The sequence below is a fragment of the Mixophyes fleayi genome, chromosome 1, assembly GCF_038048845.1.
Source record: "Mixophyes fleayi isolate aMixFle1 chromosome 1, aMixFle1.hap1, whole genome shotgun sequence".
NCBI lineage: Eukaryota > Metazoa > Chordata > Amphibia > Anura > Limnodynastidae > Mixophyes > Mixophyes fleayi.
In genome coordinates this window covers 196,076,015-196,101,768 of record NC_134402.1, presented here as the reverse complement: position 1 = coordinate 196,101,768, position 25,754 = coordinate 196,076,015, and the positions used below count along the sequence as shown (strand labels likewise).

The following is a 25,754-nucleotide window of genomic DNA, read 5'->3' as shown; positions in this document are numbered from 1 at the left end:
TTCAACTGGGATTAATTTAAGCACAAAAAATTAATGGAATGAGTTTCCATGGCCGATCTGCTGCATGCAAGCCTCACATCAACAAGACCACTGCCAAGCGGCAGATGGAGTTGTGTAAAGCACACCGACATTGGACTGTGGAGCAGTGGAAACGTGTTCTGTGAAGTGACGAATCACGCTTCTCTGTTTGGCAGTCAGATGGGTGAATCTGGGTTTGGCAGGTGCCGGGAGACCGTTACCTGACTAATTGAATTACAACAATTGTGAAGTTTGGTGGAGGAGGGATAATGGTATGGGGCTATTTTTCAGGGTTTGGGCTGGGCCCCTTATCTTCAGTTAAGGGCAATCTTAATGCTTCAGCATACCAAGTCATTTTGGACAATGCTATGCTTTCAACTTTGTGGAAGCAACAGTTTAGAGAAGGCTCTCTTCTATTCCAACATGACTGTGCCCCAGTGCACAAAGCAAGGACATGGTTTGATGAGTTCATTGTGGAAGAACCTGACTGGCCCGCAGAAAGCCCTGACCTCAACCCCATCGAACACCTTTGGGATGAACTGGAACGGAGATTGCGAGTCAGGCATTTTTGTCCAACATCCGTGCCTGACTTCATAAATGCTCTACAGATTTAATGGGCACAAATTCCAACACGGAAACACTCCAACATCTTTAGGACAGTCTTCCAAGAATAGTGGAAGCTGTTTTCACTGCAGACTCCACATTAAAAGGATATGTAATGTCATTACAGTCCCTGTTGGTGTAATGGTCAAGCGTCCGAATATCAAGCAATTTCACCAAAGAAGCTTGAATGTTGTTTCCAAAATCCTTTATTTTCAAACATAATAACGATTTCTATTAACCGGCTTTGCAAACTTCTCAAGAATATAGCATTCATACAGCATTCAAAGATATAACTATAGAAATATGAATTTCTCACAATACAGATCAACATAATCACATCTATACATCATCTATATAAACTATTTTTTAACACAATATAATCTTAAAAAAGGCATATATATTGGAGCATTCATTAATGATTATATGTATATATGATGTGTTTGTATAAAGTAAAAGCAAATGTGTATAATTGCCATTTTTTAAGGCCTACATGTGGGACCATGTGTGACAAATGGAAGATCCAAAACATGAGGACTGTGTTCAAGAAGGAACTCAATAAGTTGGAGTCCTCAAAACGATCTTAGGCAGGGGCTAAATATGTTTTTGTGCCTAGGTAGTACTTTGAACTCTTGCACTTCATGGCTGACCAGGAAATAATGGGTTGGGTACGTTTAAGTGATGCTGACATCGCCGACATAGTAAATGCCTACAAAATAAAGGCTAATGTAATAAAGGCGATAAATAAAAAATTCAGACTTAACTTAAAAAAGACAGAGTACATACACTGACATTTTCGGAATTAAAGAGGCAATACCATCGCTCGGCGTATTTAGGATGTATTCAGAATCCACAATTAGAAATTCCAATGTAATAACACTATTCCGATTCCTATTGCTATTCCTTTCCCTATCGCTAACCCTAACCCCTAACCTTTATATTAGAGGCTAAATGCGTTGAGTGATGGTATTGCCGTTTTAATTCCGGAAATATCAGTGTCACGCACATTACTGACGTAAAAACCAAGTCCCGGCATTGCCATTAATCAATAAATATAACAGTCGTTTAGCACATATGTCGGGGATGTACTCTGTGTTTTTTAAGTTAAGTCTGAATTTTTTATTTATCAGGTTTACTACATTCTCCTTTATTTGTTAGCATTTACTATGTCGGTCGTCTGAGTCACGTGAATGTGACTACCACCAGAAATAACCAGACCATCCACTAGTAATGTGCCCCAGAGGAAGTCCAGTTCCTTACCTGTCCTTCCAGAAATCGAAGGCATACAGGCAAGTCGGATGGTAAGTAAATAAACAGAATCATGAATACTAAAAATATTTATTTAAATATAAATAACAATTGGATCTTAAATTTCACATAGTGGGCCTCAGTTATTAAAGAGAGCAAAGTAGAAAAAGGGGTAAGGTTGCTCCTGGACAAACCATGTTACAATGCAAAGCAGTGGCGCACGCAGGGGGGGTTTCTGAGTCTCTAGAAAAACCCCCTGCGCTAACAAAGTGGCCACTATCCTATACAGCAGCTGCGGCGCTGTCAAAGAAGCGTCCGCGGCGGTGCTGTATTGTATACAGCACCGCCGCAGACGCTTCTTAGACAGCACCGTGGCTGTTGTTTAGGACAGCGCTTGCGAAACGGCGCAGCAGCTCTCTCTCGGTTTTTTTTTGGGGGGGTTTTTTGGGTCGGCGGGGAGAAACCCCCCCCCCCGACAATCCTCTGTGCGCCCCTGCAAAGGATGCAAATTGGTTTATTATTTTGCACCCCTTGCATTGGAAAATAAGCCTTACGGAAATTACTGGCTGCTTTTTCATGTAGCACACAAATACTTGATAGCTTTATTTTTACACTGAAATTTAAAGTTCTAGGACATGCCCTACCCCAACTATAAATATGTCCCCACATTTTAAATTTACCTCCCCATCTAATGCAACATGATTTTGCCAAGTTGCAAATGTACTCATTTATTATGCTTTGCTCTCCTTAATAACTCAGGCCCAGTATGTCAATGTACATATATTATAAACATGTCATTCTGCCAGGACACAGCACCCTCACCATTTAAATATTCCAAATATTCCTTCCTGCTTAACTTGGGCTTTTGGCTGACAAATTTCATCTGCAAAGTCTCCAGTGGTATCAAAACCACCACTTCCTCAAATTCTACAGTATGCTTCATAGTAGAAGCTGTGCTGTGCACACTGGGGTTTTTCCACTGAAGATAGTTGTGTAGGACACAACATGCCTTCACTTAGATGTACATTTTATCAAGGAACAGATTAATGGTGGTATGGAAAATCCTAAATTTATTACTCCATATACCAAAAGCATTTTCCACCACTTGCCTTGCTCTTGCTAATCGGTATTTAAATATTCTCCTTTTCAGGTGTGAGTGTTCTTTTGGGGTAAGGTTTTAATATATTAGCTTGCAGCGCAAAGGTTTCATCAGCCATAAATTCAAAATTTAGTGTTGACAAATTCCGGGCATTCCTTTCTAATTTTGTCATGGAAGGGTGCCTGCTCCAATGCCCCACCATCTGACATGTTGCCATTTTTCCCAATATCCACAAATCTAAATTCATATTTTGCATCCACTTTTGTCCTCAGGATAATGCTGAAGAATCCCTTGTAGTTGTAGCGATAGGATACACTTTTAGAGGGTGGCATAATTCTGAAATGTTTGCCATCTATGGCCCCACCACAGTTTGGGAACTTCCACAATTTGTCAAATTCTTTGGCAATAAGTTGCCATTTCTCAATTGTAGATGGGAACTTCAAGAGAATCATTATTGTAACGATAAATCAATACATGCTACATCTATTATCATACTAACTATTTACATTTATATTTTTATTACACAGTTCTCTGTTGTCTATTAGGAAGGATTGTGTGATGTGGCGGAAGATACGGTGACGACAGTGCCTCTCACCCAGCATACAGAATACAGCCAGCAAACTACACAGCAACCCACCCAAAAACACACTGAGCAAGCCACCCAACAACAAGGGCAGCAACCTGATAGAAAGGAGAAGAAAAGGGGACATGAGCCGGAAAACACACCAAGAATATGATGTGCAGGATACTGCATTCAGCAAACCAGCTGATGGAAAAAGAAGATGATGAATTTAACCTGTATGCATCAGTAAGCCATAAAATGAGACATCTGCCGTTTCAGAGCAGACTTGAGGTAGACCACCCATGACCAATATTTTTTCCTGCCTGCCCCATAACATCTATTGCCGCCGCTCTATCTCTACAGGCAACATCAACAGTTGGGAAGATGATCCTGTAACCATTCTGTCTCTTGGACTTCCACACCATCCAGCAGTGCCAGTTTGCTGCAATACAGTGGAAGTCCTTCCTCATTAGAAAATATGGACCACTCTTACTATGAACACCTGTGACTTTTATTTTCATGGGTTTTATTATGTTTTAGTTTGTTGCCTTTATGTCACGGGCACTAGGAGTCTTTGCCCAGGATATCCCCAGATGATGGATTTACCAGAGTAATATAGTTGGTACTATGGTTCTCTGGTAGCAGGGTGACAACGGAACAGGAGAAACAGCAGATGGTGAGAGAATGCTCAAGGAAAGTCTATGACTAGCAGCAACTGGTAATGAGTAGATGAATGTACACGAGGAACCAGATGGACAAGGAAACGTGAGGAAAGTCAGTGGTCTGCGTATAGCAAGTTGTACCACTGCTATAGTGAGGAGGAATGTCCAGGAGTAGCGAGGAGGTAGTGAGAGTCAGCGGTCTGCGTATAGCAAGTTGTACCGCTGTCTATAGTGAAGGAATGGAATCCAGGTGAAAGTAGGTAACGGGGGAAGTCAGTGGTCTGCGTATAGCAAGTTGTACCACTGCTTATGTGAGAGGATACTTAAAACTGGTGTCACAGGGAACAGGAGTCAGTGGTCTGCGTCAGCAAGTTGTACCACTGCTATATATATGTGAGGAGGGGCACGAGGAGCTTGAAAGTAAAGCAGAGTATACACGGGGCACACAGAACTTGATCCCACGATGATATCCACAATACAACGATAACTGACAAGCACTGCTTGAAGTATACAAAGTCACAATAGCTATCCAGGCAATAGGAAACAAAGTCAATGGTAACAATAGCTTCAGTGGATAGGAGGCCCCGGAGGAGAACACAACTCAGTCCAGATGGATATGCAATACAAAAGCAAAGTCAATGAAAAGTATGCATACCGCGGTTCAGGAGAGCAGGCTGTCAGAGAGACGTGCAGGGATACCTGAACGGCTGAAGGCCGGCAGGAGGAGAGACCGCTGGAGGGTGGAAGCGGTAATTAGGTTGGTGCAGCGCACGGCAGGTAATCCAGAATCAACGAAGCAATACTCAGGAAGCAGTAGTAACTGGAACTGGAAACATGAAGAACACGGGAGAGTTGAGGCTGTCTGGTATCCAGTAGTAGTGGTGGAGGCAGCGGAGAGAAGGCACGCTGAACACGGGAGAGTAGAGGCGGTCTGGAACCCTGTAGTAGTAACGGAGGCAGCGGAGAGCTGACACGATAAACACAGGAGCGTTGAGACGATCAGGAACTCTGTAGTAGTAACGGAGGCAGCGGAGAGCTGACACGATAAACCCAGGAGAGTTGAGACGATCAGGAACTCTGTAGTAGTAACGGAGGCAGCGGATAGGAATCAGCTGAGTGCAGGCACGATGAACACAGGAGAGTTGAAACGAACAGGAGTCCGGTAGTAATAGCAGATAGGAATCAGCTGAGTGCAGGCACGAGGAACACAGGAGAGTGTGAAGTGGTCTGGAAATCACAATAGCAGTAAACAGGAATCAGCAGGAGCTGAATACATGAGGAACACAGGAACACCTTCAGAGGCTCATGGGGAATGAGACTCCAAGATCAGGCAACCAGGTAATGATCACAGGTGGTTTAAATAGGGAGGGATCATCCAATCAATTAAAAGCAACAGGTACTGAAGGTTTGATAAGGGTTGCACATGCGCAGACCCTCAGGATGGCGGACGGCCACGGTTCCTGAACACACGGGAAACGGCACTCACAGTCCGGTGAGTGACACTTTATAGGTTTTATATATCGTGTATATATTTTTGTGTTTTTTTAAATATGTTAATAAGTTCTGTTTACATTTTAATAATAAAAAAAGATGTTTAAATTCAGAGCATTTCTCTTGCCAAACTGCATATATTGTCCCTGGAGAACTTTTCTGATGGCCAAAATACAAAGAGTAGTAACTAATCTCTGCATATATGAGTCTTATACCCCTCCTGCCTATAGGACAACAAGAAACATATCCTGCTTATGCTGGCATACAGTGGAAGCTTGGGGTGAAATAGCTGTTTTGTACTTGAGATCAGCCAGTAGCCACATATATAAAAGGGTAGCAACTAGTCTCTGCAGATATGGCTCCTATACTCCCCTGCCTTTAAGACATCACGCAGCACTTCCACTGTATGCCGGCATACAGTGGCAGTGCTCACTGCATGTAAAATATAGAGCACGTCTATTGGTGTTTTGTATAGGTTTTGTATATATGTATATATTTTCTTTTGTGTGTAATATGTTAATAAGTTCATATTCTATTTTATTAAACAAAAGTTATTTTGCAATCTGAGTATTTCTTGGACCAACCTACATATATTGTCCATGGAGAACTTGTGTTCTCCATGGACATAGGATTCAGGTATGGTCAGACCCAGAGTTTGTGATGAAATAGCTGTGCTGTACTTTAGATCAGCCAGTGTCCTTCCAGTGGGCAAAAATCAGAGGGTAGCAACCAGGGGATAGCTGGCAAATTTTAGCCCTGGTGGCAAGGCTCAGCCTATTTGGAATATTTTAAAGGAAAGTAAAATGCTGGTAGCCCATTGAACCAGCCTAAGGTAGCCCACTATGGGACCAGCCCAGAATGCTTCTGGTAGCAACCAGTCTCTGCTCTGCAGATGAGTGGGTGAGTGGAGTGACAAGTTGAAGCAGCTCCTGGAATGTGGGATCATTCATTCACAGGAAATTCTTGAAGTCATCAGGATTGTTGTCCTGTGTCTTTTTTTAGCAGCGGCATATGTGAAAAGTAGTCACTCCTCAGCAACCCCTGCTTGGTCCAACAAGTCCGATTCTTTCTTCTTCTTTCCCACTGGTTAAGTGTTTGCAGTGTTGATGTCATGACGATAAGTAAAGAAGCACAAGCTTTCCATTTTATTTGAGCGGGTTATTACATAAAAATAATTTGTAAATAGTGCACAGTTATGAATGAAGTTGCCAAATGTACACTATACATACACAAAGCATAATAAAGCAATGACTGGTGATGATGGTATTTCCTCTTCATGGATGTTTGTTTGTGGGTGTAGTGTGTACTGAAGTTCACCCCTTTATTTAAATTATGTTTGCATATTGCTGCAGAGATGGCAGATGTACATGGGTGTATGAAGTCATGATAGTTTGAGCAGATGGCTATGACAGACATGCTGACAGGGCCATCTTAACAACATTATGGGCCCCCGGGCAAAGCAGTGCACCGGGCCCCTAGATATAGATATAGATATATAGATGTATACAGATACAGATATAGATATAGATATATAGAGATAGAGATAGATAGATAGATATACTTGCTCAGTGACCCTTGAAGGTTTTTTTTGCAGGGTTCTTTTTTTTTCTTCAGGATTATTTATTCTCATTAAGAGCCGTGCCTATGGGGCCCCCTTGCCTGCGGGGCCCTCTGGCAGCTGCCCATCGTGCCCAATGGAAAAGATGGCCCTGCATGCTGAGGCTAGTTGTACCATAACATTGGACTGTGGTGACTTTTTATTTCTGCTGTGTGTAAACGTGCCCATTCTACCACAGGACAGAGCATCTGTACCCTGATTTTATGGCACTATATATAACTATAAGGCTGGGTACAAACTACAGAATTTTCCGACCAATGAGTTATCTACAACGATTTTACTTACGGCTAAAAAAAATCCTAATCAGCATGCTGATTCATGCGTGCACACTATACATGTTTTAAAAGATTTACCCTCAGATCTGTGATCTTCAATTCTCATGACCATCAGCTGAAAAGATCATGACTCTGTAAACTCTATGGAGATCCTGATCGTGAGTGCATACATTACACACTGCAGAATTGGAAGGATGTCGTTCCATAGCTGAACAAGATTTATATTTCTGCTGAACAATCAAAACAAACGATGGTCGGTGCTTTAGAACGACTATCGTTCATCGTCTAATGCAATATCGGGCTGAATGGTCGTTTATCGGGTGATTGGCCCGATAATTGGCTGAAAACACTGTAGTGTGTACCCAGCCTACGATATTTCTGCAACTGTGTAGGAGAGCAGTAATTAAGACACATGGTAGAAGTGTAACAAATTTTAGAAGCCTATTTTTAGTTCAATTATTTGCATATACAAATTGCAAACAAAATGCGCATCAGTATTGTCCCAATATTTATGCATGTGCACCTATGTGAATACCTAGCTCATTTCAAGGTGAATGGCCTCTTTTCTGTCGATGGAATGGCTCCTGTAAGAGGGATATGGCCAATTTTGGTGGCACGTGGATCTACCTCAAAATGTACATGTTGGAAAGAGTGAAAATGTAACTTTAAAGTCTAACCTACATTAAGTGCAATCATTCATTAAATTGAACAGCTCAGTTTAGCTTCGTTTATATATTTAATCATAATAATGAGGGGACATCAGGATTTTCTTTATTACATGTATAACGTTTATGTCTTTGAAAGTCATTTTTATAGCTGTCAAAGTGGACCAAGGGCTAGATTTACTAAGCTGCGGGTTTGAAAAAGTGGGGATGTTGCCTATAGCAACCAATCAGATTCTAGCTGTCATTTTGTAGAAGGTACTAAATAAATGAAAGCTAGAATCTAATTGGTTGCTATAGGCAACAACCCCACTTTTTCAAACCCGCAGCTTCGTAAATCTAGCCCCAAATGTTTTCTGGAAAAGTACAACTGGTAGGTTCAATATGTTTCCCATTCAAAGTATAGGATGTGGTCAAATTTCTTTTTGCAGGGAAAAAATGTTGTGCGCACTGCCACAAAAACAGGAACTGCCTCCCTAAATGCCCTGCTAAATACCCTTTACATTTAAATAATATTGAACTGTAAAACAAAATGTTGTTTTTGCCAGTGGATGCAACAGTAGGTGCACTCATGTTCCTAATCTACACTCCGCAAGGAACACCCCAAAACTGCCAAGATCTGTCCTTCAGAAAGTGCAGACATTTGTAAATCCACAGATTAGCAAACCCACAGATGCCTTTATTTTGTCAAGCAAATCCATGCATATATATGGTATCAGTAGCTGATGAGGACTGCAGGTGCTATATTGTTATTTGAAGGCTCCTGGGGTACCTCTTTGTAAGTTATCTCTCAATTTAAAAACATATATATGTATGACCCAGAAATAGGGACACTCATTGTTTAGAGTTAGGACCACCCTATTAGCAGAAGCGCTGTGAGGTGGTGGGTGGCTTACCCTACATTTGCAAATGTATGTAACTGAGAATCCTGCATTTTTATGTACAAATTGAAATAGCAGCTCTTTTACTGGTTAACAGTGGTGTGCTGGGGAATTTTTCTCTGTTTTTGTTCCTTTCTGGATCACCCCTTCAAGCACATATCTTAGCCTATAAATTGATTGAGCAACTTTTATTTATTTTATATGCATCATTTACATTATGATTTCTATCAGTTTTTGTAATGTAACATATGTTTGCTGTGACATTTCTTAGTCATACTTTCCTACTCTACCAGAATTTCAGCTAGTTTTCCTGGACTCCCTGGAGAGCAGGCCATTCGTCTGCATCCTGCCCACTTAATAGTATGTAGGCAATAATAAAGTTTATATTGATGCAACCTGGGCTCAGGCCTATTATAAAATTTTCTTATATTCTCCAAATAAGGTGTAAACAGATCAACCCTGACAGTATCACACTTTTCACTATTCAGGTTGTGCATCTACCGGTATGTCTGTCTTGTAGTAATATAAACTTATTCTTTAATTTAGATGAAAATGATTCATTTTGTCATGGATCTATCATCAATGGCCATTTTCACGGTTCCATTGAAACAACAAATGGTACATTTTACGTAGAATATGAAGCGAATGACAATGGCACAGTGGATACATATATCTATCATGAGACAGACATCGGTAAGTACAGAACATTTTATAGATATTATTTGCTCTAAATTGTAACATGCATGGAATGGAAGGACTAAATATAGATAATTGGGAGAATTGGCAAATTAGAAAAATGGAGAAGTGCAGTGCAACATTTTTGCACAAATGCACCAACTGTGCCCTGGGCTCACCACCCACTCCCTGTTTTTAAGTATATCCATGCCTTTTATAAAAACTAAAAAATATCACTATCAAGACTATTGGATCACCCACTCAGTGACATTAGAGGTTGGGGGCCTTTGGATATGTTGCATTGCTACCTTTAAATTGTTTTAATTCTAAGTATTATATATTATTTGAATGCTAATGGAGCAATAAATAATTATGATGGGCCAACGCTTATTAATTTATGATGGGAGCACAATTTATTATGCAAATTAATAGTTGTGGCTAGAAGGCACATTGGCACAGGTGCATGTTGGCTTTTGTTGTGCCACAGTTGTGCATTATAAACTGTGCCCCCATCATGAAATAATAAGTGTTGTCCCATCATAATTATTTATTACCCCATTAGCATTAAAATAATGTGTCGCCTTATTTTAACTATAAAATAACATTAACCCTTCATTTATTTATAAATAATTTTTGACACTTTAATCAAAAGATAATGTTTGCTCCATAATTCAGGTTAATGGTGCCTCCTCTTATGCTATGAATGGCAAAATTGCTCAAACAGCATGACTAAACCGCCCACGGTTTAGATGTTTTGAAATCACCACACATCGATAATGATTTGAGTTTGGACCCTCCAAACTGCTGGATAATATATCCAGCAGAATGGAGGTGAAAACCGCCGGTGACATGCAGCTATTTAAAACCACCCAAAAAACGCAGGTTGATAAATTTCCCCCAGAATGCTATAAAAGATCAAGAAGCATTTGCTCTTTGAGCTATTTTTAAATGTTAATATCTCCCTTACAAAATATGCAAAACTGAAAATCTATCAATATTATCCAGATCCAAAGCTTAGTACTTATTTGATAGACAACAGATGTTCTGTGGCAGGTAGAGTTCTGTCTACAAATATTTGCGATTAGCTTGTATTCAGACGTTTATTATGGCATCTTCTCAACCAGTCCAAACAAGACATTTACAGGAATCCACTGTGCACCAGCTTGTAAAACATGCACCTCTGGCATGCTTGTGGCAGAGCAGGTAGCTCTGTTGCATTTTAAAATTAGCTTCTTTATCAAACATGCTGAAGCAGTAACCTCTGCCTACAAATCAAAGATAGTTTGATTGATAAGAACATAATAATGAAAGCTGGCTAACAAATATAGCATCTATTAAAAATGAGTGTTACCTACAAATGAATCAATATTCAATTATTTCGTTTACAGACTATTCTCTAATGAAAAATGACAACACTTTTGAAATGAATTTAAAAAAATATAAATTTTTGGAGAAAATGAAATGGAAATCAAAGGTCAGTACTTTTTGTATATTGTTTTGGTGGCTGACAAAGATTTAAAAGTTTTAACACTCTAAAGATATGCTTTTGTAGTTTTGTGAGTAACACTACAATGGTCTGTAAGTATTAGTATTTGAAGGTCTAATTTATGAAGGGCGCTACAAAACTTCCTACATAATACTCTGATGGGGCTCTCCTGTGTATACCATTCCTTCCTTTTTTTGTTCTTAATGGTTCTTAAGATTATTATCACAATAGCTTCACATTTTTTTCACTCTGTGGCACTTCATTACTGTTTACATTTTGAGGCAGAATATACTATACTTTAACAGTCTATTTTCTAATGAAATTCTCTCTCAACTGTCAAAATTGTTATCAATATTGGCAAAAGACTGCAGAGAGCTGGCTGGCCACAATTAGTAACAGAGCATCGATACAAATACATGGCAAGTTATTTTTTTTTAATCTGCTGCAATGGTCTACAAGCAGTCGCTGAATGCTGAATAAGCCCAGAAATATAACGGGCCACAGACAGTATCTCCTGCATTGACCTCTCATTTTTTAAGAAATTCTGAACAACCAAGTTATTGTGTGTGCAAAGAATGGTGCGCGTTGAAATAGTCCCAGTCGCAATGCACACAATGTTCGCTTCATTATTGACAATGAGGAATCCTGGGGAGAGTCTTATCGGGGTGAGCCATTTTGCTATGATATTCCTGAGTTTTTCCAACAGATTAACAACAGTATGTTTTTTTTGTTTTCCTGAAATTATTTTTTATTGAAAAACCAGTCATGTAACATATACAAATATATCATAACAGTAAGTGGAGATTATTCAGAGAGAATAAGAAATAGGAAATAACATTGCACTTAATTATTAATGAATAGCATATAAAATATTTACTATATATTAAATGTTAATCTAAAGTATGATAAAAATAAATCATTTATACCATGTATTCTATTTATATATTACGTTAATTTGAAAAGTAATATAATAATTCCAAATTATTTATAAAGTGTAAAAATTATATCTAGTATTCCACTATCTATTCCGAATATTAAGAATAATTTAATATACATAAATGATGATAAAATATAAAATATAAGGAAAGGGGAGGGAAAAGATGAGTTTGGAAGGGATAGTTCTGGATCCGACTCCATAGTGATCCTATCTCAGGATCTCAGATAGTTAAGTTTTAACATAAATACTAATCAATTAATTTAAGATAAAGAACATTATACTTATATAAATCAGAGTCAATGAAGTTTAATCAATTACACGTTACAAGTAGTATAATAATCATTAAATTTGTAATTTCAGGAGAGGGTGATTTCCTCCATGTTTTGCTAAAATTCTATTCTGGTGAACCATTCCCTTATTGTCGGAGGTATGGGGGATTTCCAGTGAATTGGGATTACTGCTTTAGCAGCACAGTTTAATTTAATTAAATGAGATTTTTGGATTGGGAAATTGGGTGCAAAAAGTGTAACCTGTGTTTGCGTGGGTTTGCTCCGGATGCTCCGGTTTCCTCCCACACTCCAAAAACATACTGGTTGGTTAATTGGCTGCTATCAAATAGACCCTAGTCTCTGTGTGTGTGTGTGTGTGTGTGTGTGTGTGTGTGTCTATGTTAGGTAATTTAGACTGTAAGCTCCAATGGGTCAGGGACTGATGTGAATAAGTTCTCTGTACAGCGCTGTGGAATTAGTGGCGCTATATAAATAGCTGATTATGATGATAAGCTTCCTATTAACATCTTTATGTTTGTTAGATGATATCAGAAAATGTTTCAATTGGAGATAGTGCCATATCTCAGAATTTGGTAATTGCCATTTAGTTTGAATATCAACAAATAAAGACACACCCAATGAGGACACCAACTGGCCGACAAAATCCCCATTCTTTACCATTGTGGGAAGCTTTGTTCTGGAAGTCCTGAGGAAGTCAGGATTTGCAAATAAGAGATAAAATTAAATTTCCGTAATCTGTTCCAACTATTTTAATGTTGGACCTATAGTAGGATGTTCTAAGATGGGGAATCTACGGAGTCAAGGGTATAATTCAATGGGGCATTGAAGGAAATCATTTTCATAGCTACCCATTGTTTATCACAATGTAATTTAGTCCATTCCAAAAATCTATCTAACATAATGGCATCATAGTATATATTTAAATGAGGGGGTTATAGTCCACCTAGTTGTTTACGTCTATAAAGAGTATCATAATGAAAATGTTTTTTTTCCCCCACTAAACAAAGTCTTTTGTAATTTGTTCTAGTGTTGAGAACCAGGATTTTGGAATATTTATAGGTAGAGTTTGAAGAAAGTAAAAAATGCTTGCGAGAATATTAGTTTTTATAATGTTAATCCTCCCCATCCAGGAAAATAGCTTCCTTCGCCATTTTCCTGAATCCTCATGAATTTTGCTTAGTAATGGGATTAGGTTAATTTTGAAAAAGTTGTGAGATATCTTTATCAATGATAATTCCTAAATATTTAAGATGGTTTGGATGCCATTTAAATGCAAAAGTATTTTTGAGGCTTTCTATCATAGTAAAATAAGAAGAAATGTTCAAAGCTACAGATTTAGAATAATTAATTTTAAAATTTGAATTATTACCAATTTTTTAAAATTCTTCTATTACATTTGGGAGAGTAATACCCAGATTTGAAATTATTGAAAGGAGGTCATCTGCAAAGAGAGCTAATTTGTGTTCTGTTTCTCCAACTGTAATTCCAGAAATATTAGAATTTTCCCTGATGGCTTTCGCTAAAACCTCCATACATAAAATAAAGGTAATAGGTGAAAGTGGACAGCCTTGTCTTGTTCCGTTTGTAATTTCAATAGGTTCAGATAGGGAGCCATTTATTTTTATCTTAGCAGAAGGGGATTTATATAGAGCTTAAATTCTAAGAAAGCTCAATTGACTCAGTCCTATGTGTTTCAGTACATTTAGTATAAAACCTCAGTTTATTCTATCAAAGGCCTTTTCGACATGTGTAGAAAGTAATATGGAGGAAATATTTGAATGCAAAGCTATATGAATCAAATTTATAACTTTGGCGGTATTGTCTCAGACCTCAAGACCAGGGAAAAATCCTACCTGGTCCGAGTGGATCAGACCAAGAAGTAGAGTTTTCAGTCTATTTGCTATAACTTTTGCATACAACTTCACATTAATATTAAGTAAAGAAATTGGGCAGTAACTAGGACATAGTGATGGGTCTTTCCCTTCTTTGGCTATAACTGTGATATGCGCCTCTAAAGATTGTTTAGAAAAATGAGTATCCTCTGAAATGGCATTAAAGGCTTGCACAATTAGGGGAATTAGCAAATCTATGAATGTTTTGTAATAGGTGATGGTAAATCCATCGGGACCAGGGCTTTTTCCCATTTGGGAAAGATTTGATAGCTTCCATTAATTCTTCAGATATGAACGGTTGGTCTAAGAAAGATCGATCAGCCTCAGAAAGGGTGGGGAATTTAATATTTGTTAGGTAATTGGCTATTACATGTTGTCTAAATATAACTTCCTCTTGTGGGAGGTGTTGAGAAAGGTTATATAATTTAGCATAATAAGAGTGAAAAGCAGACGCAATATCAGTAGTTATATTTGCACTCTCTGTTTTGCTCATGTTTTATAGAACTAATATAAGTTGTAGCTCTTTGAGCCATCAGTGCTTTGGCAAGCAGTGTACCTGGTTTATTTCCCCCCTGAAAGAAGCTGTTGTGACATTTACGATAATCTAATTTCACCTTTTCGTTAAGAAGTTTTTTTAAAACTGTTCTGGTCTCTGTCAATTCTATAAAGGTTTTTCCTGACAGAAAGGACTTATGTCTAGTTTCTAAATATTTGAGTTTTTGTAAAAGTTGCTCCCAAAATGAAATTTTAGAGCAATATATTCAATTATTGCATTTATCATTTGAGTTTTACAATATGAGTCTTGTAGAAGAAGTTCATTTATTCTCTAGAAGCGTTGTTTGACATTGGGATAGCTAACTTGAATAGTCAGTGAGATAGGGGACTGGTCTTACCAGGTGATATTACCTATTGTAGAATCTAACGCCAGATGAAGGAATTGATTGGAAATAAAGAAATAGTCTAATCTTGAATAAGTTCCGTGTTGATGTGAAAAAAATGTATAATCACGATCTATTGGATGTTTGAGGTGCCACATGTCGACCAGCTGGTGCCCATGAAGGATGCGCCTTACCTTGTGGTATAGTTTTTGAGGATGTCTGGGTGTTTGACTAGAAGAATTCAGACCTTGACTAAGAGTCCAGTTTAGATCACCTCCTAACAGTAGAATGCGTTCTATGAGTGATTCTGCTTGATCCATCACATTCTTCAGAACTGTGTTTAAAGAGCACAACCCAAAATAAAGATTTTTGATAATGAACCAATTATATTAATTTGAATGATATTGTGGAACAGTGTCTGCATTGCAAGGTAACAGTCCATTTCAGTCCCTTTCTCATGGGCATTCACATGCTGTGGTGGCAGCTACAAGTAGCTCTAAAATCCATTGCTTCCTTGTGCACTAAGGCTGCTGCTGAGGTGAAACTATTTTACAGAAGGGGACCAAGAAGAGTAAGCATAGTTTTAAACAACAATTGTCTGGGAAGCAAGAGTTTGCAAGATAAAATAAGTATAACAGTAAGGATCCTGTTGCACAGCAGAACGCCAAAGCCATGCCAGCTATGTGAGCATTAGATGTGCATCCTATTTCCATAATTAATGCATCTGGTTTTAGTAGATTAGTTGAGATCATGTGTTCATGCTACCATATTTTGCCTCAATTCCATTTTTCGTAAATAGCAGTTTCTCACCTGTCCCGGAAGATTAAACAGTCATTCAGTCCCTAGAAAATTCCATTGTACCAACTATTCACTTAACTACGGATATATGGAAAAGAGGTACTGGTGAAACTAAATACTACATGGCCATGACAGCCCAGTTCAGCAGCAGCTATGCCTGTAGCATCATTATCCTTTCAGCATAGTAGTGCTAGCACACAATGCATTCTGTCTTTTGCCCGCTTACCAGTACTAGATGTGATACTACCCCTCACACAATTGCTTTCAGGTTAAAACACTTGGGATTTTAAAAGCAAGAAAAGTATATATATCTATTGGGGGAGAGTGTATTGCTCAGAGTCAAACAGGACCCTGTATTTTGTCCACTAAATAATGCACACACGTCAGTGATACTTGCCCACGAACAATTGTTTTCAGATTGAAACACTTTGAATTTAAAAGCAAGAAATAAATAGTTTATTAATATATTATTACTACTAGTAGCCACTGATTGTCTACTCTTAACTCTATTACATGCATGTAAATCGGGCACATGCGCGTCCGTATTCAACTATGAGCAGACCTGAAGTAATGTCTCCTGTAGAATACGGATCTAAGTACGCTCTGCTCTTAAAGACAATACACTGCAGGATACGTCCAATATATATTAGAGATGCTCAGGCTCAGTTCCCCGAGAACCGAACACATCCGAATTTAGCAGATTCGAGGGTACTTTGGCACGCCCTCGGAATTGAAAACGAGGCAAAACGTCATCGTTATTGCTGAAATAGAAATAATAGGACTGGCAGTCTTGGTCTAAATCTGCAGTCACATTGTGCAGTGTTATATAGCTAACACATCAACAGTACAGCTCCATTGCTAATTGTCATTGTTGAAATAGAAATAATAGGGCTGGCGGTCTTGGTCTAAGAAAAAAAAGCCCAAGTTCTCAAAAAGTAGCAAAAAGAGAAACTTAAAATCATCTGAGGAGAAACGTAAAGTTGGCAATATGCCATTTATGACACGTAGTGGCAAGGAACGGCTTAGGCTCTGGCCCGTGTTCATGACTAGTGGTCCAGCTTCACCCAAGGATCTAAGTCCTCCTCCTCCCCCCCCCTACAAAAAATTTAAGAGAGTTATGCTGTCAGCAACAACAACAAAACAGCAAAGAACTCTGCCTTCTAAACAGATGACATCACAAATCCCCAAGGCGAGTCCAAGGGTGTTGGTGGTTGTGAAGCCTGACCTTCCCATCACTGTACGGGAAGAGGTGACTCCATCCAGCATTTGCAGCACGCCCTCTGCATATGCTGGAAGGATCACCCACAGTCCAGTTACAGATTTGGCTAATGAAGGTGTGAATGTTGTACACCGGGAGGAGGATATTGATGTAGCTGGCGCTGAGGAGGATGTTGATGATTATGATGCAGACAGATACCAAATTGCCTTTCTCAATTTCTATTTATATTTGAATTTCTAGTTCTACAGTCTATGCAGGCTGCTTTTTTTATATTCAACTACAAGGGTAGGGGGAGGGGGGGGGGTGGGGGCATAGATAGCCACCAAAGTAACGTGGTCCATTTAATTTCACTTTCTAGCTCCACAGTCTGTGCAGCCTGCTTTTTTTTATCTTCAAAGTATTTACAAGCCTTGCAATCTAAATTAACTAGAGGTAGTGACGTGCTAGAACTCCACCCTCTATATGCTGCAGAGGATGGAGGAGCATCAAAAGGCCATTCAAGCCTACACAGCCACCTACGACATAGGAAAAGGAGTGGGGATGCGCCTGAGTCAAGCGCACTGGAGAATGATTTAAGTGTTGTGCAAGGTTCTGCAGCCATTTGAACTTGCCACACGAGAAGTCAGTTCCGACACTGCCAGCTTGAGTCAGGTGATTCCCCTGATCAAGCTTTTGCAGAAGCAGCTGGAGAAAGTCCGGGAGGAGCTGGTACACCATTGCGATTCCACCAAGCATGTAGCTCTTGTGGATGAAGCCCTTCGTACGCTATGCCAGCATCCGAGGGTGGTCAGTCTTTTAAAGTCAGAGGAATACATTCTGCCCACCGTTCTCGATCCTCGGTTTAAAGCGTATGTTGTGTCTCTGTTTCCGGCGGACACAAGTCTACAGCGGTGCAAAGACCTGCTGGTCAGGAGATTGTCCTCTGAAGAGGACCGTGACATGCCACCAGCTCCACCTTCATTTTCATCACTGTTTGTGCAGTTCCAAAAAAGAGTAACTGCCATTTCTATTGCTACCTTCTTTCTTTCTGTATTTCCTGTGTCCTGTGGTCTGTTCTGCTAAGGGCATTGTTATTTCCAAGTTATCCAAAAGTAAAAAAAATATATATATTTTTATAAAAAAAATTATAAAAAATTAATTTAAAAAAAATAAATAAAAAAATGTCCAAAAATAATTGGAAAAAAATATTACAAAATTTTAAAAAATCTAGCTTGTACTGCTATTTAAAAGTCTAACTACGATCATTCACTTTTGCTTGACCCCAAAAATAATAGGTACTGCTATTAAAGTACAGTCCAGTGGTACTCTCCTGTGCCGCAGATAATTTGTAAAAGCTTTGCCGAGTGTGTGTAGTTATGTATCACAGGTTTTAAGAAGAGGCACAACACTGACAACCTGTTAGAGAAACTGAGGGAAATAATCTCTCTGTGGCTCACCCCACTTAGACTCTCCTGGGGATTCGAATAACTGCCATTTCTATTACTGCCTTCTTTCTTTCTCTATTTAAAAGAAACTAAATAACTGCCATTTCTAGTACTACCTTCTTTCTTTCTCTATTTAAAAAAAAACAAAAAAAAAACTGCCATTTCTAGTACTACCTTCTTTCTTTCTATATTTAAAACAAAAAACCCCCTGTCATTTCTATTACTACGTTAAATGTTTGTGCAGTCACAAAAAAGAGGAACTGCGCCCTTAACTGCTATGTTGGTTTTAGACGTCCATCCGGTGTCTGCCATGTGTTCCCTGGAATTCAGACCAGTTGAGGTTTTTTTTTATTATAGTGTGGCCCCGGTATCAAAATGGGTACCGGGGCCACTCCACTACGCAGTCCAGATACTTTTTTGGTGGAATTCAGACCAGTTGAGGGTTTTTTTATTATATTGTGGGGACCACTCCACTACGCAGTCCAGATACTTTTTTGGTGGAATTCAGACCAGTTGAGGGTTTTTATTATTATATTGTGGGGACCACTCCACTACGCAGTCCAGATACTTTTTTGGTGGAATTCAGACCAGTTGAGGGTTTTTTTTATTATATTGTGGGGACCACTCCACTACGCAGTCCAGATACTTTTTTGGTAAAATTCAGACCTGTTGAGGGTTTTTTATTATATTGTGGCCCCGGTATCAAATTGGGTACCGGGGCCACTCCACTACGCAGTCCAGATACTTGTTTGGTGGAATTCAGACCAGTTGAGGGTTTTTTTATTATATTGTGGGGGACCACTCCACTACGCAGTCCAGATACTTTTTTGGTAGAATTCAGATCAGTTGAGGGTTTTTTTATTATATTGTGGGGACCACTCCACTACGCAGTCCAGATACTTTTTTTGGTAAAATTCAGACCAGTTGAGGGTTTTTTATTATATTGTGGCCCCGGTATCAAACTGGGTACCGGGGCCACTCCACTACGCAGTCCAGATTCTTGTTTGGTGGAATTCAGACCAGTTGAGGTTTTTTTTATTATATTGTGGGGACCACTCCACTACGCAGTCCAGATACTTTTTTGGTGGAATTGAGACCAGTTGAGGGTGATATATTGTGGCCTCGGTACCAAATTGTGTACCGGGACCACTGCACTATGCAGTCCAGAAAGCTACCTCGGTGAAACGTTTTGGACTAAAAACAATATTGTGAGGTGTTCAGAATAGACTGGGAATTAGTGGAAATGATTGCTAATGAATGTTATTGAGGTTAATAATAGGGTAGGAGTGAAAATAAACCAAAAAAACTTGATTTTAACACTTTTTATGTTTTTCTCAAAATAAATCCGAATCCAAAACCTTAAATCCGAACCAAAACCTTTCGTCAGGTGTTTTGCGAAACAAATCCGAACCCAAAACCTCAAGCAAATCCGAATCCAAAACACAAAACACGAGACACCAAAAGTGCACATCCCTAATATATATATATATATATATATATATATATATATATATATATATATATATATATATATTTATTTGTGTGTGTGTCTGTGTGCAAAAGTGTTTTGTTCTTTTAATTTAAATGTTATAGATGTGCTATTTAGATACGAAGAGCATAAATTTGTGGGGAAAGATTGTGATATCTTTAAGAGTCATTCAAAATGTTGCATCTTCTGATTGGAGGAGCTCAGCAGATTGAGGTTTTCCTGGCTAAATGTGGGATAGGCTCACTTATGTGCCTAGTATTGCAGTTAAATGCAAACATTGAGATATTTAAACATCCAGTCCCATGAAAAGATAGAGTCCAAAGGATGTAGAGGGTGCATTTAGGTAGGGGGAATTCCTGGTGTAGGCTTGCTTTGGAGTTGCTGGCACTGCCCTATATTTTCAGTGGGATGTTGTTAGTACTATCCAGGTGCATTTTATGTGGGAAAGCATATTTATATGCACACACATACACATGTAAAAGCCTGAATAAAATATGCAATAGCTACACATATCACATACAACACATATTATTTCTTTCTTCTATGCAGGAGTCTAGAAATAGGTCATGAATGCACTGTTACCATATATATGTTGGCAACCATGAATAACTGTTAAACTGATGTTAAATTATTCAAGCTTGTAATATATAGCAAAGTTGGGTCATCTCATACCGCTTTCATATTGCCGCCCCTGCAATATCCCGGGTTTTTGAAGCCGGGTTTTTGCAGGGTCTCGGAGCGTCCCAGCTCAGAAACACCATTCATACTGCACCTCGGACCCGGGAATTTCCCGGGTTGACCCCATTCATACTGCACAAGTCTGTGCTCTGGCAATTTTTGGGAGTCATCACCAGAGCAGTTTTCATTGGCTGAAAAATGGTGATGTCATTCAAAGGTGACTGGTTTTTTGACGCATAAAGATGATGCAAAAGTGGGTGGTGATTGTTTACCACATTACTTTTCATCATGGCCGACGACTCACTTTTGTGTAGCCCAGAGTTCATGTTTACTAGTGTGTTTTTGCTGTTTTATGCAGCAAATGAAGGCCACTAACTTTGGGAAACCTATTCCACCATATAGGCGCCTTTCTATTGTGTTGTGGTGGTATGCTACCCCTGGAGAATACTGGACAATCTCCTGCTTGTTTGGAGTGAGAATATCCACGGTGTGCACTCTAGTGCATGAAGTCACCACGGCATTGCTGGAAGCCCTGTATCATCGCTTCATCTCCTTACCGCAAGGTCAGCGCCTGGATGATACCTGAGAGGAATATGCAGGAATCTGAAATGGCAGTGCTGTCAGTGGACTCCAGTACTTTGAAGGAGAGCGCACCAATACCTCTGCTGAACTTATTAGGACCACCCTCACTGCCAATTTGACCTCACTTGTTTGAATGTACCACACAAATGTAAAAGTAAGAAAAAAAATGTTTATTTCACATATTGTATTTTGTTTTGTACATATTTCCTCATATGTCTCTTCACAAAAATATAAAATGACACAATACAAAAGTGCTTACTTTTTATGTAGAAAAAAAAAAATATATACACAAGTGGTAAACAGAAGACACAAATGTGCCCAAACAGTAAGTGCAAATTTGCTTTTCACGTAATATGTGAAGCTAACGCCGTGTTTCCAGATCACACGTAACATACATGATAACAATTAACTGTTAAACATTTGTCCATAAAACATGATTATTACAATTGCCGATATTGTGGCATATCTGGTTGTGGAGTGGTTTGGTTACCAGGTGGGTATTCTATGTTGGGGTTACCCATAGGTTGAGCATGTTGTGTATTCTGTACCGGGTTTGGAGGGTTATTGTTGCCTAACATGTGTTGCCCCTCTGGTACATAGGATAATGTCCATCATAATAGTAAGGACTTGGAGGAGGTGCCTGCACCCGTGAGAGGAGTCTGTCCATGAATCCCATCATACAGTCACGATTTTCGCGTAACATGCGTTCCTGCATGTTCATGATTTGCATGAGGAAAGAGTCCTGGAGATCCCGCTCATTGTCCATGAAAGGCGTAGACTTTGACACTGGCACTGGTTCTGGCTGCGTTTCTTGCGAAGTATCTGTAACGACTTGCGCAACAGGGAATGGCTGTGAATCGTTCAGTTCGTCCAAAGAAATGTTGGTGTCATCTGTTGTGGCAAAGCACTCCAGTTCTGGGGTGTCTTCTATAGAATCTTCTATTATTACCGTTGCGGCCTCGCTTGTCTGTGTGCTCTCTGGTGGTGTTGGTATAGCCGCATCCACATTGCTAGAAGATGACAGTGCAATTGGATTTGTCAGAGGAGACTGTCCAAAGACCATATTTCACTGGTCATAAAAGGGCCAGTCCATTCTTGCAGCGCCACTTTTGCACCTGTTGTCGTCATGGACTTTAGTGTACTGTTTGTTCAGGACTTGTTGCTGTGTCCTCTTTATGCCATGTTGTGTGAGTATTTTGGCGATGTTGTAGTACACTGTGGCATCCTTCACAGTCCCAGTCACTTGCCTTCAAATTTCTTCCTCCCCTCTGACATTCAGCAGCTCACGCACCTCTTCCTCCATCCAGTGTGTCATAATTGCTGTTAATACACACTTTTTCAGAGAAATAAAAGCAATTATCTCCAACAAACTCCGATTCTGCTTCAGCTTGATCTGCACTCCACCATCCACCATTTCTCCTAAACTCCTTCTTGAATCTTCCACGGGCTCCCACCGATGACATCATGCTCCAGAGACAGGCAGACAGCCAATCAGCTTGTTTTCTGTGCAACCCGGGTTGAAAAACCCGGGTTGCACCATTCATAGTGCAGGCAACCCGGGTCCGACCCGGGAATTACCCCTCGAAAAATCTCGGGTTGAAGACCCGGGATTTTGGACTTGTATCATTCATACTGCACCAAGACCTGGGTCGTTTAAGCTTGCCCTGGCAAAAACCCGGGATTTTGGTGCAGTATGAATGGGGTATTACATAATATATTGGATAATTTACAGATTGTGGAAAAAATAAGGATGTTAGAAGTCTAAAAGCAGATAAAATAAATAGTGACACAAGGATGTAGGGCCAAGCCCATTTATGTAGCATATAAAAATCCAAGGTTATCCAGTCTAAGGATATGTGTTTCCTTATCTTATAGGAAAATTATATATTTATTAAATACTGAAATATGTTTTGAAAAATATTATCTACAGGAGATTATATATTTATAAACATCACCTCTGTATTAGATCATAGAAATAATACTATAATATCATGGCAGACATAAAAACATCAAGTTTTAGAGCCTACTTATCAAGATGTATTCAATTTCCTTAAATAATCACAAAATAAAAGTAATGGACCCTGGGCTGATAAGCCAAAATAAATAAAATAAAAGCTAAAAGCAACTCATGAGTAGGATAAAAGACAAATTAAGTAAATTAATTTGCAGTTTGATGAATGGGACACCATAAGCCCATACGTGAATGTTTTTGACAGTTTAATTTTTTGTGAAACAGACTAAAAAGACCACAAGGAATTAATATTATAGTAATAGTTCAGGAAATTGAAGAACCGTTTTTATTTAAAATTTTACTTTTCTAGGTCACCATAGTGACTGGTACAGATATAATATAGAAAGAGAAGTATATACAAAGATGAGTTGGACACAATATAACATACAATAGTAAATTGTTTGTCATCATCATCATCATCAACATTTATTTATATAGTTTATTCATTGTCTATCTAATTAACCCTATCTATGCTCAATAAAATCTTGTTTTCAACCAATTGCATTTCTATGACTTGATAAATTTAACATTGTTGCATGTCATAGTACTATTATTTTTTGTACCATGTTATATGTTCATTTGCATTTAATGCTGTTTTGTGTCCATTTAGGAAGAAACTATCAAAAGACATAAGAGAAGTGTGGATTTGTCTCGTACAACTTGTCTTCTCCATTTAAAGGCCGACTACTTATTCTTTAAAAGATTTAGAAACTTACAAGAAGCAATTTCTCAGGTAAGTACAGACTATACTACAGAAATCATTTGGGAAGGTTTATGCTGTGTGTTGCAAAAAGAAATAAAACATAGTGAACTACACATCCCTTTTCATCTTTTCACACATGAGACTTGAAGGTAAAATGCTTTAAAGTTTTACCCTGGCCTTTCACTCCAGCTTTAAATCACACTAACCTAATTTTTTGTTTTCTTTTGAATTTATTATAAATAGATGAAGATGTCATATAAAGACTCTGCCATCTACAATATATAGGGAGAACCATCAGGACCCTATCGGTCCGCTAAGGCGAACATACTAGAAACATAAAGAAATGTTTAGAGACCCATAGGGCTAGATTTACTAAGCTGCGGGTTTGAAAAAGTGGGGATGTTGCCTATGGCAACCAATCATATTCTAGCTTTCATTTATTTAGTACCTTCTATAAAATGACAGCTAGAATCTGATTGGTTGCTATAGGCAACATCCCCACTTTTTCAAACCCGCAGCTTAGTAAATCTAGCCCATAGTGTCTCACAGCATTATAAGGTGAAACATAATCAAAATCCTATTTTTCTTTCATTCATGGCCATTAAAATAGTCAGGAGAGACTGGAGAGGGGGGATCATCTGAAGAAGATCAACAAAGAGGAAATGAAACATATTTTTGAGTTATGTATCATGGGATGCGTTTAGGGTTCAAAAGTAAGACATGGACGTATCATGGATACCCACAGTCAAATCACCATTCCATCAGCCCAACCCCTTCCGAACTTGGAAGCGAAACGGGGTGAGCCAGGCCAGTACCCTTTCCTAACAGAAAGGAGAATACCTGGTACTGTAGATATCCAGGAACCATCAGTCCAAGATCATTGGTCTTTTCCTTGATATTCTTAGATGCTCCCATAAATTGGAGGTATTATTAATTCCTCTACAGTGTAAAAGACATTGGGACCCACTGTAATTAATCAATACGGTATACAGATAGCTTTCTCAATATGTGGAATACTTCAATTACAAAAGGAAAATAACATAGGTATTTATTGAGATATTTTTGTTATATTTATTATGTTTCCTTATTTGTCTATATAATCATAAGAGATTTGTAAGATTCATCAGTATTCATAATTATATCTCTATATATTTGCTTGCGGAATAATATTCATTGTGTATATTTTACATTTTTTTTATATTATTTTCATGATTCATGTATATATATATTTTTTTTCTTATATGTTTTATTAATATGTTCTGAACTATATAGCTGGTTTAATTATACATTTAATGTATTCTTTGGTATGGACACTAATTAGTCTTCAAAAAGATGCCCAATCAAAAAACATAAAAAAATAACAAAAGACTATTAAACAGGACCCTTGAAGTGCCATTTACACACCCCTTGAAAAAGTCAGCAGACGAAACCGGTTGGGAATCCCACACACGTCATTCTATTGCAAACAGGAACAGGAAGTAACGTGCGTTCCAGTGCCTCTATAGAACCACGAAGGACTAAGGGGCATATTTAACAATTGACGGTATTGCACTATCGTGCACTTACCGTGTAATTA

The 25,754-nt window shown here is 38.7% G+C and overlaps 1 protein-coding gene across 2 annotated transcripts in view; it reads left to right on the top strand.

Moving 5' to 3' along the window:
• LOC142147572 (disintegrin and metalloproteinase domain-containing protein 10-like) overlaps window positions 1-25,754 on the top strand; it is a 133,868-nt gene that overhangs the window by 33,428 nt on the left and 74,686 nt on the right. Inside the window, exons 4-6 of one of the 2 annotated variants that reach the window (XM_075204728.1) lie at window positions 9,663-9,809; window positions 11,180-11,265; window positions 24,086-24,208. In XM_075204728.1, the coding sequence (XP_075060829.1) occupies window positions 9,663-9,809; window positions 11,180-11,265; window positions 24,086-24,208 (356 nt within the window). The remainder of the gene's footprint in view (window positions 1-9,662; window positions 9,810-11,179; window positions 11,266-24,085; window positions 24,209-25,754) is intronic. The other variant, XM_075204729.1, reaches the window with a different exon arrangement.